At 37.6% G+C, this 16,654-nt stretch overlaps 1 protein-coding gene across 1 annotated transcript in view; it reads right to left on the bottom strand.

Annotated features, from left to right (window-relative positions):
* LOC135105480 (inter-alpha-trypsin inhibitor heavy chain H6-like) overlaps window positions 1–16,654 on the bottom strand; it is a 181,651-nt gene that overhangs the window by 16,106 nt on the left and 148,891 nt on the right. Inside the window, exons 4-7 of the mRNA XM_064013609.1 lie at window positions 12,209–12,371; window positions 8,830–8,972; window positions 7,423–7,539; window positions 5,633–5,821 (exon numbers count right to left, since the gene is read on the bottom strand). Of these exons, the coding sequence (XP_063869679.1) occupies window positions 5,633–5,821; window positions 7,423–7,539; window positions 8,830–8,972; window positions 12,209–12,371 (612 nt within the window). The remainder of the gene's footprint in view (window positions 1–5,632; window positions 5,822–7,422; window positions 7,540–8,829; window positions 8,973–12,208; window positions 12,372–16,654) is intronic.

Here is a 16,654-nt window from a genome sequence, read left to right as displayed (position 1 = left end):
AAAAATATCTCTGACTTTTATATTTCATTCCCCCCGCCCCAAAAAAACTTGTCTTCTATTATTTTGCTTTATAAAATACCTGTCAAGTAATAAGTCAAGTTATCTCTCATTCATAGCTAAACAACCACACAGAAGCAGCAGGTGAAGAGAGATGTAGTTTTCAAGCCAAGCAGAAGGAAAGGACACCATTCTCATTCTGAACAAGTCACTTCATTCACACACACACACACACACACACACACACACACACACACACACACACACACACACACACACACACACACACACACACACACACAGATAGAAAAAAAAAATAAATGCTGAACATAATAAGAAATGTCTGAGTGATAACATAGGCCATCAGGATAATGAAAGATAAAACATCCTATAAATAAGATTTCAGATCTCCATGGTGTTGAGATAAAACAACCTGGAAGAAGAGAACTGAATAATTTACATTTTCAAAGAAAACCTGCAAACTATTATATAAAACCAAAATATGTGTGCAATAGAAATAATAACAAATTATTGTTTTCTGCAAGAGAACAATAAAAGATTAACATCAGAACAAAATGTGGAGATGTTAGTAGCAAGAACTTTGAAAAGTGCTTCATACTACTTACTGTATTGCTGTAGAAACTACACGAACACTTTACCATATAATACTACAGGTAATACTGCCATAAGCATCAACTGGTACATGACTAGTATATTTTAATTCCAGACAAATGACTGTATTTATTATTAAAATTTGGGTGTTTCTTAAAGAAAAAACACACTGAAGACATACTTTAAGACTTGAGCTGAGGCCTTTGTATGAAAATATATGACACTTATTTGTGAATTATAATGTATAATGTCAATAGAAGTAAATAAATAAAAAAATAATAATAACAATGAAATAAATAAGTAAATGAATATATGTGTGTGTGTGTGTGTGTGTGTGTGTGTTTACCTAGTTGTGGTTTTTGGGAAGGGAGTAATCTCATAGTATCCCATCTCTATATCTATCCAGTTTGGTCTTAAAAGCGTGGACAGTTTTGGCATTGACAAGGTCTTCACTGAGTTTGTGTGTGTGTGTGTGTGTGTGTGTGTGTGTGTGTGTGTGTGTGTGTGTGTGTGTGTGTGTGTGTGTGTGTGTGTGTGTGTATTTACCTAGTTGTATTTACTTAGTTGTGGTTCACAGGAGGGGAGTAATTTCATAGTATCCTGTCTCTATATCTATCCAGTTTGGTCTTAAAAGCATGGACAGTTATGGCACTGACAACATCTTTACTGATTTCATTCTATTTGTTCACATTTCTATGAGGAAAGCTATACTTATTGATGTCTCTTCTATGGTTAACTTTCTTCAGCTTCTTACTGTGTCCCCTTGTATTCTGTGTGTCTAAATTTATAAAAAAATTTTTGTCCACATTTTCCATACCATTTATCATTCTGTACATGTTTATTAAATCTCCTCTCTCTCTTCTATTTTCAAGGGTAGGAATTTCCAACATTTTTAATCTTTCTTCATAGGTTGACTTGCTCAACTCAGGAACCACCTTAGTGACTGCTCTTTGTACTATATCAAATTTTACAATATTCCTCATAGTACGAGGAGACCACACCACTGCCACATATTCCGATCTTGGTCTTATCATGGAAATCAACTTTTTTATCATTCTTTCATCCAATTATGAGAATGCCATTTTTACTCTTTTCAACAAATTCATTGTCTCTCCAGTAATTTTATCAATGTGTATGTCAGGAGTCAAATTTTCAGTAACTGTTACTCCCAAATCCACTTCCTCTTTTGACTTCTTTAACTTCACACCATCCATCTCATAATGATATTGTATTCTCTTCTTACTCTTACCAAACTCCATTACTTTACATTTACTTAAATTGAATTCCATTTGCCAAGATTTACTCCATCTATTTATCTTATTTAAATCATCTAGCAGTACCATACAGTCATTTACATTTTCTATCCTTCTCATCAGCTTAGCATTATCTGCAAATAAGTTCATATAATTATCTATTTCTTCATTTATGTCGTTCACATATATTATAAACATTATTGGTCCCAACATTGACCCCTGTGGAACACCACTAGTTACTTTCAGCCAAGATGAATTTTGGTCTTGTATTACAGTTCTCATCTCTCTATCATCCAGATAATCCTCCAGCCACTCCAGCAGTCTTCCTCCAATTTTTCCATAATTTTTTATCTTCCATAGCAATCTTCATTGTGATACTTTATCAAACGTTTTCTTCAAGAATAGGCAGACACCATCCACCCATCCATCTCTCTCCTGCACAATATTGACTACCCTTGAATAAAAGGACAATAAGTTCATGGAGCATGATCTTCCCCTCCTAAATCCAAACTGACAATTTACCAAAACTTTATCTCTTTCCAAATGTTCCATCCACCTTTCCTTTATTGTTCTTTCACACAGTTTTCCTACAAAACGAGTCAAGGACACCAGTCTATAATTTAGTGGGTTTTCCTTATTTCCTCCTTTGAATATTGGTATAATATTTGCTCTCTTCCAAACTATTGGTACTCTTCCCTGTGATAGTGATTTCATCACTAGACTGTGAATTTTATCAGACAGTTGTTCTCTACATTCCTTCAATATACAGTTTGATACTCCATATGGTCCAGTTGCTTTATTTACATCAAGTTCTTCCATTGTCTTAAGTATTTCCTCATAACTGAGTGGGACTGTACTTACTGTATTCCTCACCAACTTATCCCTTCCAGCATCAAACTCCCCTTCCACAGTAAATACCAATCTGAAACTATTGTTCCCAACCTCTGCCATGTCCTCTGCATACTCATAGATTTTTCCTTCAACTTTCAATCTTGATACACCTTTCTTCTTCTTCATCCCATTAATATGCCTAAAGAGTAGTTTGGGTTCATTTATACACTTATCTATTATATCTCTTTCATAGTTTCTTCTCTCCATTCTTATTATCTCAATGTACTTTTTAACATCAATATATTCCTCCCATCTATTCTCAGTTTTCCTCTTCTTCCATCTGTTCCAAGCATTTGACTTACAATTTCTAGCCTCTTTGCATTTTGTATTGAATCATTCTTTACCCTTTCTAAACTTGCTCCTCCACTAGGTATAAATTTCTCCACAGCAGAATTGTATATCCTTATAAATTCATCCCATTTTTCCAAACATCTTCTGCATCTTCAAAGTCTTTCCAGTCCACAGCAATACAGTACTTTCTTAATTTTTCAAAGTCAGCTTTACTATATTTAAATCTTTTCACCTTATAATTTTCATCAATGATTACATTTACATTTTTCAAATTAAATTCCATCAATACATGATCACTTTTACCTAGAGGGCTATCATAGTGTATAGCTTCAATAATTTCCATGTCCTTGGTAAACACTAAATAAGTCTTGATGGTTTATCTCCTCCAATAAATCTTGTATCACAATCAACCCATTGAGTCATCAAGTTTTCCACCACCTACGGTAGTTTAATAGTCTATTACTCCATGAATTCTCACTTCCACTAGTTGTCAGTGTCTCCAAATTTATCTTTTTACAATTAAAATCACCAACAATAACTATATCACTACTTTCCATCACTATTTTTTCAAGGCTTTTTAACACATCTACCAACATCTCTTCATGACCTTTTAACCAAGCATTGGTCATAGGTGACACATACACTCCTACATAATTCATTATCCTTCCATTTCCACTTCTAATCATCACTTGTAGAATTTCAGACTTGTCTTCACTTTTTTATTACCTTCTCCACTTTAACACATTTTTTAGTCAGAATGATCACTCCCCCTCCTCCCTTGTCATTTTCATTTTTCATCCATAAATCATATTTATCATCACCAATGTCAGGAGTTCCCCATTAATTTTTCCATTTTTGTCTCACACAATGCAACATCTGGTGTGGTTCTGTTTAACAATTCAATTAATTCCATTTTAGTTGACATCTATCCATTTACATTAGTATAACATACCTTACTTTTTGATGTACCATTTCTTTATTCTCACATCTCTTAGTCTCCAGAAAACTTCTTCTTCTCCTCCTCCTCCATTCATTGTTCTTTTTTTTGTTTAACCTCATTTACTAGCTCTTTTTGCTTCAACCTTTCAGTCTCATCCATATTTCTGTTTATCCATACATTCCTATATTCTTCATCTCCAAGACCCATTAATTACTTCTGCTTGTACCTGTGTTGGAAACCTAATTCCCATGGGTCTCATTTTTTCTTCTTCATATTTCCCAATTCTATGGAACTCTTCCACTTGCTTTACTACCTGGCTGTTTCATTCGTCACTTTCTTCAGTAACTTATTCAACAGGTTCTTTTCTTTTCCTCTCTTTGAATTCTGTTTATTATTTCTCTTCCTTTAAACCAAATACAATTACTTGTTTATATACAGTGTCTCTCACTAACTTTTTCTCTTCTTTAATAACATTTACCATTTTCTGTCTGAGGTTTCGTTTCTCATTTTCTTGTTGTTCTATTATTTTCTTTAGTGATTCTTCAAATTTACATTCATTTAACCACTTATTTTGCCTCATTTCTGCATTCTTTACACTTGCCTTTATTTCCTCATTTCCTTTCTGAATGGTTTCTACTTTTCCTTTATTTGTTTCTTTAAACAGTAATTTTCCACCTTTAACTTCTCATTTTTATCTTCCATCTTTATCAACTTTGCTGTAATAGTCACCAACTCCTCACCTGTCTCCTTCTGATGTGCTTCCAATGCCTTTATTCTCTCCAATAACTTGTCCATCATTTCTTCCATATAGAAAATTTTTCTACACTGCAGTCTATAATTTATAGTTCTCTTTCTTCACCAGTAAAACCTTCTTTTGGGGTGCCACCCTCCACCATTTTTGTTGTGTAAACAAACCAACCAAACTTTCCTAGAGACAGGATAACTATACTCACGTACTGTTCTCCTCTCCCCATTTACCACCTAGGTATTACTGTGTCTTCATAACAGTGTGTGTGTGTGTGTGTGTGTGTGTGTGTGTGTGTGTGTGTGTGTGTGTGTGTGTGTGTGTGTGTGTGTGTGTGTGTGTGTGTGTGTGTGTGTGTGTGTGTGTGTGTGTGTGTGTGTGTGTGTGTGTGTGTGTGTGTGTGTGTGTGTGTGTGTGTGTGTGTGTGTGTGTGTGTGATTCGCCTATGGTTGTCTGCTGGTCACCCAGCCAGCCGTTCCCCTACGGCAAGAGCTCAGAGCTCATAGTGACCGATCTTTGGGTAGGACTGAGACCACTGACACACCACACACCGGGACAAGGTCACAACCACTCAGGTTATATCCTGTACATACTTGCTGCTAGGTGAACAGGGACTACACCTTAAGAGGCTTGCCCATTTGCCTCGCTGCGCCCAGGATTTGAACCCGGGCCTTCTTGGTTGTGAGCCAAGCGTGCTAACCACTACTCTATGTGGGGTGTGTGTGTGTGTGTGTGTGTGTCTATATATATATATATATATATATATATATATATATATATATATATATATATATATATATATATATATATATATATATATATATATATATATATATATATATATAAACTATAGCAGAAACTGAGACTGTATAAGTGAATATGGATAAAGAAATGTGAACAGACCTTAAGGCCGCCATCAATATTTGTCCCTCCTTCAACTTCAAGGCTGTTGATGTACTTTCTGGCTTTCCTGACAGCAGTGCCTGTGTATCGCATGGTGCCCAGCTTGTGAGTTATGGCTGAGAAGCGGATGATGTTGAAGGTGTCACCTTGGTTGAGCTCTGTCAAGATGTGCTGTAGAGCTTCCTTCACCTGAAAAAGCATGTAATAGTCAAAGAAAGGTTCAACATATGTAATTGGTCCCTTGGGTACTTCATTATAATGAGAAACTGATCTGAAGATGAGAAATTTTTTAGCCATGAAAGACTTTAGATGAAAAACATTTGCACCTATCAGAAGTAAACCGTCTGGCACTCCAGGACTATATATTTACTCAGTAGCAATACCTGTCACTCCCATCTGGTGAAGGCTTGTTTTCTTGTGACTGGTTCAACACCCCCCAAAACTAAACCTTGAACTCCACCCACTTGACCTTTCCCATCTGGTCCATGCCTTGTCCCTTACCATGATCAGAGTGTCCCCCTCTTATCCCCCTCTCCATTTACCCTCCCATACATTCTCTCTCTCTCTCTCTCTCTCTCTCTCTCTCTCTCTCTCTCTCTCTCTCTCTCTCTCTCTCTCTCTCTCTCTCTATTTAAATGGGTAAATTTATAGATATACATATATATGTGTGTGTGTGTGTGTGTGTGTGTGTGTGTGTGTGTCGCTTCTTGTTTTGCTTTTGTTGTTCTTCTCTTCCTCCTCCTCAGTCCTCACTCTTCCTCCTCCTCCTCCTCCTCCATTCATCAGGAATGTGTAATCCTCTAAGTGATACTGGCTCCTTTGGAAGTGAACCCTGCCTTTCATGTCAGGTATTTCTTTTCACTGATTCTGTTAACAGCAATATCTGAACTATAGTCCCAATAAACAATGCAGCACTGCCTTGGCAGGTGATAGTTTAAGTACTGGAACAGTAGCTCAACTGTCTGAGGCAAGGGATGAGAAGAGGTGAATGAATGTAGGGAGGGGATGTCCACAGGGTAGAATGTTGAGAAGGGGATATGTCCAGGGGGGAATATATCCAGGGGGGGAATGTTTCCAGGGAGGAATATATCCAGGGTGAATGTGTCCAGGGGGAGTGTGTCCATGGGGAACTGTCTCAGGGGGGAAAAATGTCAGGGGGAAAATTGTCCAGTGGGGAATCTGGCCAGCCCCCAAGGATTTCACAGCTTTTGGGCATGAATCCACATTCAATCCCCAACCCTCTCTCTCCTCCTCCTCTTCCTTTTCCCACTATAATAATAGCATAAAATAATGAGAGTGAGTTACTGGGGCAGCCATTTAATGATCTCAATGTCTATTGCTATTTGGATCTTCTTTGTACTCCTTTGTATTTTTTTTTTTAGAGTGTAGATATTGGAGATAGAAAAGAAATGGGAGGAAGAGAAGGAAGAGGAGGAAAAGGAGGCAAGAGAAGAAAAATAATGAGAGAGAGAGAGAGAGAGAGAGAGAGAGAGAGAGAGAGAGAGAGAGAGAGAGAGAGAGAGAGAGAGAGAGAGAGAGAGAGAGAGAGAGAGAGAGAGAGAGAGAGAGAGAGAGAGAGAGAGAGAGAGAGAGAGAGAGAGAGAGAGAGAGAGAGAAATTTTATTTATGTATTGCAATGTACAATGAAAATCTGCATGAAAGAGATAGATTCATGGACAAGGATGACAGGTGGAAATAGGTAGGTATGCTTCATGCAGGGATTGTCACAAGTAGGTGTCAGAGGTTCTTGCAGCTTCCTTTATGTTCTTATGTTGCAAGTAGTAGCTCACCTGCATCAGTTTGTTGCCATGCATGGAGCCTGACACGTCGATCAGAAAGGTGATGTGCTTGGGTGTGTACTGCAGGTCAGAGGGCGCAAAGAAGTGCACAAAATACCCATCCACAACCTGAAGCAGGAGGTCCAAAATGTCACATCATGAACAGACTGTAGTGAAAAAAATGGGAATAGTTGCACAGTCCACCTCATAACTGGATGAACACACTCAATGGAACATGGAAGAATAAAGGCATTTTTACAAACTGAGGTTTAAAAATACTATACATTGTTAATAAATCTAGCATGGCATTATTTGGAAGTGAAGATAATGTCAGCTAAGAATGTTCATGCCTTCTAAAACTTTAATAATAAACACAAATAGGACATTAATGTGCACTTAATTGACTGAAATCCAGGCCAATTAAGCAAACACAAACATACACATGACTTTCTCTATTAAAGAACAGATATTCACAATAAACTAGCAATAGAAGAGATGGAAGTGAAGAGGAGTGTGTACCAACTTGGATCCTGACAGAACTACAAGAATGAGATACCAGAGAAAGCTGAAGTTAGCAAAGCAGAGAAGAAAGAGAGGAAGGATGATGAGGCATTGCCAGGAGAGAATGAGGTGGCAGCAGGAAGTGGAGAAGTGTTGAAGTGACAGCTGGAGGAGGAAAGGAGCAAACAGCAGGAGATGGAGAGGATAAGACAGGAGAAAGAGGTGTTGAGGCAAAGCTATAATATATACTCACAGCTGGGAGCAATAACAAAAAAAATTATCATGATAACTGATAAATTGACATGATAACCTTTTCATTGATAATTGATAATTAATCGATAGCTGGCAATAAATTTATTGCCAATAACTGATAAATCAATAAATCCAAAATTCCAGTACTAGTGATAATGATATTGATATTTTAAATAAGAAAATCAATAAATCTAAATCTTTATTTTTATGTTTTATCTTGTAAAACTTAGAAAAATCTTAGAAAAAAAAAAACTTAAATCCTGTCTCTTCACTAATGACAAGTAATGTTCTAAGCAAAATAGCTACATTTGATTTTGAAAGTTTAAAACTTCAACATGCTCATGTTCCAAAAAACTAAAATTATCGACTGTCGTTAGTTTGGAACCAAAACTATTGGTGTTATCGATAAATCAATGAAGGGAAAAGTAATTTTTGGATATCCGAAGAGATCATTTATCCTATGTACAGTATATACTATAATATAGGGAGTTAGAATCACAAAACCATTTATCATCAGCCTCCAGGAACAGATATCTGAAACAGGCCAGCAACAGAAGAGATGATTGTGAAGATGAAGATGCACAAACTTGAGAGATTATTAGATATTGAGAGAGAACCACACAAATGCACATTGGACCTTGTATATTATGAGTTAAAACCACAAACCTGCACGTCGCCAGCATCCAGGGCTCGCATCACATCATACTGCACCTCCAGCTGGCCATGCAACACCCCATCCGCGGGAATCCCCTCATGGTTGGGGTGAAACCGCAGGCGAGCGGTCTTCAGTCCTTCCCGCCACGTTGCCACTGTTGGAAGGAAGGAGTTGTATTATTTTTGTACTATTTTTTTTATAGGAAGTGTTGGCTTCAGTAATGGATTAATGTGGCAGTAATATATAAGTTATTTTTTCCATTAAACACTGCTACTCTCTCTCTCTCTCTCTCTCTCTCTCCCCCTTATCCTTAAATCAAAACAATTCTTCAAAAGTAGAAACATTGCATTATTTTTTCAAGGACCAGCAATCACTATGAACAGTTTGCATGATTTTACTACAGGACTTAGTGCTGAGTCATTAGGGATCTTTAAAATATTAGACAAATTTATGGATGGTGATGATTGGTGGAAATAGATGGGTATGTTTCAGACAGGGACTGCCATGTGTAGATCTGATGGCTTCTTGCACCTTCCCTTATTTTCTTATGTTCCTGTGTTGAAAAGAGATTTCCCCCAAGCTTCACTCATCTCCATGTCAAGTTTATTCCAGGTCCGTCAAAACTTTTTACATCATGTCTACATTTGATTCTTTATCTACTTTGCTTTCCTTTACTCTTTTTAGGCTGCCAATCTGTTTAGTGTATTTGTCTTCATCCATACAGCATCATCAGCTTCACAGAAAGGACATGGGCAACTTTCTACACTCTGTTATTGTAATTCTCCATACACAAGGTGTCATTAGCTTCACAGAAAGATTTCACCAGCTTTCTCCACTTTGTTACTATAATTATACTTCATCTATGTAATTGGGATCATTCAAAGAAAGGTCTCTTCACTCCCTTGAGACTGAAGCTTCTCATCTTACGGTATTATGCGAGTTTCATTTAGGCTTACCAAACATTTAATGCCTGTACATCACTTATGTCGGAAAATAATTATTTGATCCAGTGTTTCATAATTTTGATGACTTGTAAGCACGATCTCCAGGAATCTTGTGTGGTGAACCTCAAAGTTAGATGTATTGTGTTTGTTGATCAGGTGATGTAACTCTCTCTCTCTCTCTCTCTCTCTCTCTCTCTCTCTCTCTCTCTCTCTCTCTCTCTCTCTCTCTCATGACCAGCAGTAGACTACTCTGAAGGAAAAATATCTGAAACAACAGTATTTCAATAAATTTATATGTGCACCTGTTTAACATTTTTGGATGAAACTACATTTTCCTGTTGATTTTGGTGTGCTTTGAATAAATCTAGTAACTGTTTCCACCACAAATCAACATTTTTTTTCTTAATACTTCCCCACACACATGCAAACCAATGATCTGAAGTGAAAACAATCAGATTCATAAAAAAAAAAAAAAAAAAAAATCTACCAGAAAAATGTAGTTTTGTCTTCACACATGACAATGAAAAAAAAAACGAAGCTAAACAAAACCTAATCTAACTATATTTAACCTAACTAAACCTAACCTAATCTAACTAAACCTAAACTAATTTAATCTAACTAAACCTAACAGAACCTAACCTACCTTAATGATACTCTGGTATTTCCTCATCACTGGAGTCCTCAGTGGGAAGCACTGGAGGTGGCTAAGCTTCATTACTGCTGTGAAATTTTCTTATCGCCTTAAAGTAATTGCACTCAGTCACCATGCTGAGCCAGCTTCTAAGACTGATTCAAAATCAAGCTCTTCCCTCCAGCCTTGCAGAATACAACCTACCTATTGGCTGATTTAATTTTTTTTTTGATTGGCTGAGACATTGTTTCACACATATGCTAATGAAATCCCCTCCTCTACCCCCCTTCATTCCCCTTATTTAAATATTTATTTTACAGATACCAATTTTATTATAAATTGAGTTCATTTTTCATATAGACGTATAGAGTTCACCGTATGGTGAATAGTAGAGCTTCCTTTCACCTTTTCCTATGGAAATTCTATGTCAGTTTTTCCATATTGCATGGTACTTTTCCCAAATATTTTCATGCCAGTGCAAGCTGGAGGGAGTGGTGGACGGGGAGGAGCCCTCTGCTGTTCTGTCCTGTCTCTCTTCCCTGTAGCTAGTTTGTAGTTACCAAGCAGCCTTGCAAGGACCAAAAGGTTTACTGTTGTTTGGCTTTCCTTTGTATTCCTCCTCTGCTGTGCTGTCCTGTCTCTCTTCCCTGTAGCTAGTTATAAATAGTTACCAAACAGCCTTGCAAGGACCAAAAGGTCTGTTGCTGTTTAGCTTTCCTTTGTATTCCTCCTCCTCTTCCTTCTTAATCCTCCTCCTCTTCCTTGTTCTTCTCATCCTCATAATTTTGTATTATCATCATCACTTTTTCTACAAACTCACGGTCCGTCCTGGCGTGCAGCTGGTGTGTTCTGCTGGGTCCGTTGCACCCCACGCAACGCCCCAAGCCTTAGGGGATCCTGGCGTGAAGGTGAAATACTACACGAGATCAAGAAAGTAATAACCATGCCTTCTCGCCTTATATCCACGTATTCCATTAAAACTCCTGCGCCCGAAGGGACTACATGTACCCTTCTTTCCAAACTCACCAGATAGTTTTCAGAAATATTATTGGAGAAAAATACATAGGGTTCGTACAGGAAAAATCGAGAGGCACCTGAACACGGGAGACAAGAAATCCAGTGTGTGTGGACATTCTAAGTCTTGCAGTGGAATCATAGAGGTTGAAGATGGTGATGTTCTACCTATACACTAAATAATTTCATCATGGAAATTAATATGATTACTTTTTTCAAACCCGTCAGTTTCCAATAGATTTTCCAGCACTAAAGAAACAACACACTTTAACGATTATTATTTTTTTCCAATGTATGAGGGACACCAGCTTAGTTCAAGAGAGAGAGAGAGAGAGAGAGAGAGAGAGAGAGAGAGAGAGACCCACGGAGGTGCCAGAGGTGCCAAAAGGAATGTGACACTCCACAAACAGCATTGGCACACGGAGGCTGACAACTCACAAGCATTACTGTCAGGTATTGACCGTATTCTGAAACATTTCTGCGACGTATCTTCACTACTTTTAAAAGCCTCTAGTTAAAATGACAGATTATATATATATATATATATATATATATATATATATATATATATATATATATATATATATATATATATATATATATATATATATATATATATATATATATATATATATATATATATATATTATGGTTCTAGTGACAGATCTCCACAAAAGCATTCATTATTAACAGAAAATATTCCTGAGAACCCGGATAGTCATCTATGAGGCCTTTGAAAATGGTCATGGTGAGAAAGCAAAGCGTTTCTGAATACGGGTCTGCATCATGGGTGCCACCTACCAGCGTCCCTGAAGAGCGGACCGCCGGGAACCTTCTTCACCTCCACCACGTTGATGTCTCGCGTCTCGTGGATGGTGACGTCGACCAGCAGGTCCCGAACAGGGTAGCCTGGGTGCACGTTAATCTTGTGGGAGTACACGCCCAGGCGACGCTCCAAAAGTTCCTGCAAAGACAGAAACCTTTGTCAACTAAATTTATTACGTTTTTCTTTCGCGCAAATCCAAAAAGAATGCCGAGGAAAATACGAGAGGAAGTAACGTTTTTTTGAGAGGAAAAGATGAAATGTCTGTCTCCTGAAAGTAATGCAAAAGGTCCTACATATCGTTTAGGACACTGAAAAAAGCCTCACTGTGTATTCTGGTCATTCATCAGCTATTCATGCGCCAGTCACGTCCAGCCTTGCTACAGCACAGAATGTCTGGGTTCACACACACACACACACACACACACAGAGAGAGAGAGAGAGAGAGAGAGAGAGAGAGAGAGAGAGAGAGAGAGAGAGAGAGAGAGAGAATTACGAAACAAAAAAGGACAATAACAGACCATCAGTATAAATGGATAGTACGGTAGAAACGAGTGTTACTGATAAAATTTCGGAGCAACGACTATAAATACACGAGAAAGAGTTCGGAAAAAAAATGTACATCATATGTGCAGTGAATAAATATTTCTTCAATAAAATAAAAATGTCAGAAATGAAGAGCAAAAATGTTTCCCCTTTACTTAACACAGTGAAGCATATTGGGCCGAGCAGGATTCGATAACCAATTATTCTTCATTTCCGCGAAAACCAACAAAGATAATGCAGTGGAAAGGAAAACACAATAGCTCGGCCAGTATCTGAGTTCTACCAAAGCTTAAGTATTGGTGAAACGAGAGTGAAGGACCTTAAGCTTCATTAAGTTGGATGTAATGGAAGTAAACAATCTTACATAGCGGTTCAATGGTGCTTGCAAAATAAAAGCCAAAATAAATATATAAATGTTACGGAACACTACTGCCGTACCCAAACCTGGACCAAAGAAGAGCTGGACTTTTCTCGCTACTCACCGCAACACTGGGAAGAAAGGAAGCTTCAAGTTGAGCATTTCATTGGCAACCTCGCCCACTACACACACACACACACACAGAGAGAGAGAGAGAAAGAGAGAGAGAGAGAGAGAGAGAGAGAGAGAAAGAGAGAGAGAGAGAGAGAGAGAGAGAGAGAGAGAGATATCAATATTTCATGAAAAAAAAAAAAATCAGATAATACCCCGAGGCACCTACGTAAAGACGGCAGACATGAAAACGAAAATGTCGCAGATCAACTTACAACAAAATGCATCAGCAGATCTTATATTTATTTTACGAGATCTTTTGTTTTCTTCATTCTATTTCTATCACTGTAACATTTTTCGTTTCTATTATAAGTTATAATAGAAACGAGTCAGTCAAGGTAACCTTGACTGACTCGTTTCTGGCGGCTCGTGACTGTTACTGATGGGGGAGCTGTCTCACATTCAGACAAATAAAATCTTAAATGCTTTTATTGTTATTGCTTAACATACCATTGATTGATAGATTATAAAGATAGATAGATAATTATTTAATTCTTTAGGTCTTATCCTAACAGTAAATGCTTGACTTCCTTAGTGCTGGCTTAGACTATTTGAAAAGGAAGTCCATTCTTCTGTTCCTGTTTTGTGCAAACAGATCAATAACTTTTTCATTTAAACCTGGCATATTATTCATAGAAATCTTCTCTATTGAAATCATGGCAAGTGCAAGTTCTTTCAATGCAGAAACCGTCTTTGCTTCTTGTGCCATTTTGCAAAATACTGCTAGGCCTACCTGGGAAAAGAAAAAAAAAACTATTTTATGCGATGTTTCAGTGATTTTACACCATCTATGATAATCAAGATTGAGCACAAGCCATCACTGATCAATAATATTTAAAAAATATTCCCTGACAAATTGAAAAACACGATCGAAAATAAGACCGACGCAAGAACACTTACCTAACAACAACAACGGCCGAGACAAGACTGCGCTGGACGCAGTCCACACTCGCCATTCCGCCCGGGAAGCCTCCCCCCCATTTCTCCCCGCTTTCGTATCATTAAATAGTAAATAATTTCCCTACTTCTTCATTGTTTTGCAGTATTTTTTTTTTCATATAAACATATGAGAAATGGTGTTTTCATGTGAATGATAGTCAAACATAAATAAATTAACATTATTTTCGTGAATCCTAGGAATCCACTGGGGGGGCTGCAGTCTCGCAGTCCCTATTGACGAGCCGCCATGAGTATCAGTACATAACAAACTATCACCAGCAGTTATAATTTATAACTGCTGGTGATAGTTTGTTATGTACTGATACTCATCTCACAATCACCATCGCTACAATCTACTGCTGCTGCTGCTTGCTCCTCATCATTATTCCGACAAACGTACTAAAACTATATCCATTTTTTTTTTTTTTTATATGCCATTAATACAGCACATCAAACTGGGTTCAGTGAGAAAGTATGTACCATCGACGAGAGCTTTTCATGCTTTTCACTCTGCCACTACTTCATAACAGATACAATAGGGGTGCAATGACTTTCCTGCGTATCAGCAAAAAAAATTCTCCATCGACATCCTATCAAATATTTTTTTTACTGGTCAACGGATACAACATGCTACTGGGTTTTCTTCCTTGTAAACTTTTCTTGAAGCTGTCTTTGATCAGACGCACTTCTGTCTTGCGCAAAAGTAAACTGCAACGCATCAATTCCTACTCTTCTCAATCACCCATCCATATACCGAGCTCTCTTAACCCTTTCATTTCTATGGTCGCCTTTCGTTAATATTCAGAGCATTTTAAAGTCTTTTGCACGGTCATACAAGAAGGACGGTTGAGACAAGGTGCCTACATCAAGGTTCGGGAAAAACTGAGCGCCTCTTCCGCCATTCAACGCCCCGTCTCATTACAGGAACAAACACACAGAGGAGGAGGCCCCTGATCCCTCGCGCCGTTCTTATCAGTTGCCTTTTACGACACGCAGGGAATATGCAAACACGTACTACACGACCTTTGTCCCGTGGCCTCTGTCTACCCTCATCATAATGTCAAAAATTTTCAGCTACTTTTTGAAATTCAGGGTAACTCCAGACCAATGCAGTCGTCATGACAAAGAAAAGTGTCACCTTTCCTTGGTACACATTCACAATCACACTTTTTAACCTACCATCCAGCAGAATCATAATATTGTAGTATAAAAAGGTTTCATGTATTTTTCAACATTTAATATAACTAGGCCTTTGAGGGAGATATGGTGGAGAGCAACACCTTTCCCTTGACACACATTCATAGTCATACTTTTTACCTTGTCATCAAGCAGAATCATACTATAATGGTTGCGTTGATCAAATTCAGCTACTATTGAAAAATGCTCCGGTCATTCTAAAGGAATACTCAATTATACTGACACAGACCGACAAACACAGGAAAAGAGATAAAGCAAATAAACCATTAACGCTTTTTGTTTTAAATGATGTATATTACTTATGGTCAATACACTATCTAGTTATCTATCTATCCATCTATTTATCTAACTATCTATTCATCAGTCAATCAGTCTATCTATCTATCTATTAATCAATCAATCAATCAATCATTATATCTATCTATCTACTTATCTATCTATCAACACACAGCACCACTCTATTTAGGATCTTTTCACTTTACTTTTAATATAAAAACATATATGGAACGATTCTCCATACTCGTATGTCAGTTCGAAAGCAAATACATTTCAATTAATCAGCAGTAACGCATCGCTTGGTTCCTTCCTCGCAGCCTCGGTTAGCAGTCCTGCATGGTCAGAAGTAGGTCGAGAAAGCAATCGCCGGAGGCGAGAGCCCAGGGACGCTGAAGGACCTAGCTCGATCACTTGCAACGAGAGGATGTAGTGCCATAAGTAAAGACGGGGAGAACAGGAGATGCACCCACAGAAGTATACGTTTAAAATTCAGTAAGACAGTGTTTGTATAACAACGAGATGATTATGCTTCAACGGGATCAAAGGAAGAATGTTTCTGTTAACCTTGCGATGATGAGAGAGGGACACTGCAGAAAATGCACCCGTAGTATATGCGATATGCAACAATTCACAACACCAGAAAAAAAAGAAAATCTTTGCAAGTATTGAAAAAAAGAGAAAGAAAACGGGAATCATAATTGTAGATTTAGCAATTTCTAACCACTATTATATTTGCAGGTGGCTGTAGAGCGGGAAGAAATGTCTCAGAGCAGTTAGTCACTACGGAGAGAGAGAGAGAGAGAGAGAGAGAGAGAGAGAGAGAAGGGAGTGAGTTAAGTCAAGATATCTTTTACATGTGCATATATATATATATATATATATATATATATATATATATATATATATATATATATATATATATATATATATATATATA

The sequence above is a fragment of the Scylla paramamosain genome, chromosome 1, assembly GCF_035594125.1.
Source record: "Scylla paramamosain isolate STU-SP2022 chromosome 1, ASM3559412v1, whole genome shotgun sequence".
NCBI lineage: Eukaryota > Metazoa > Arthropoda > Malacostraca > Decapoda > Portunidae > Scylla > Scylla paramamosain.
Note: the sequence above shows the minus strand (reverse complement) of the source record. Positions and strands in the feature narration are given on the sequence as shown.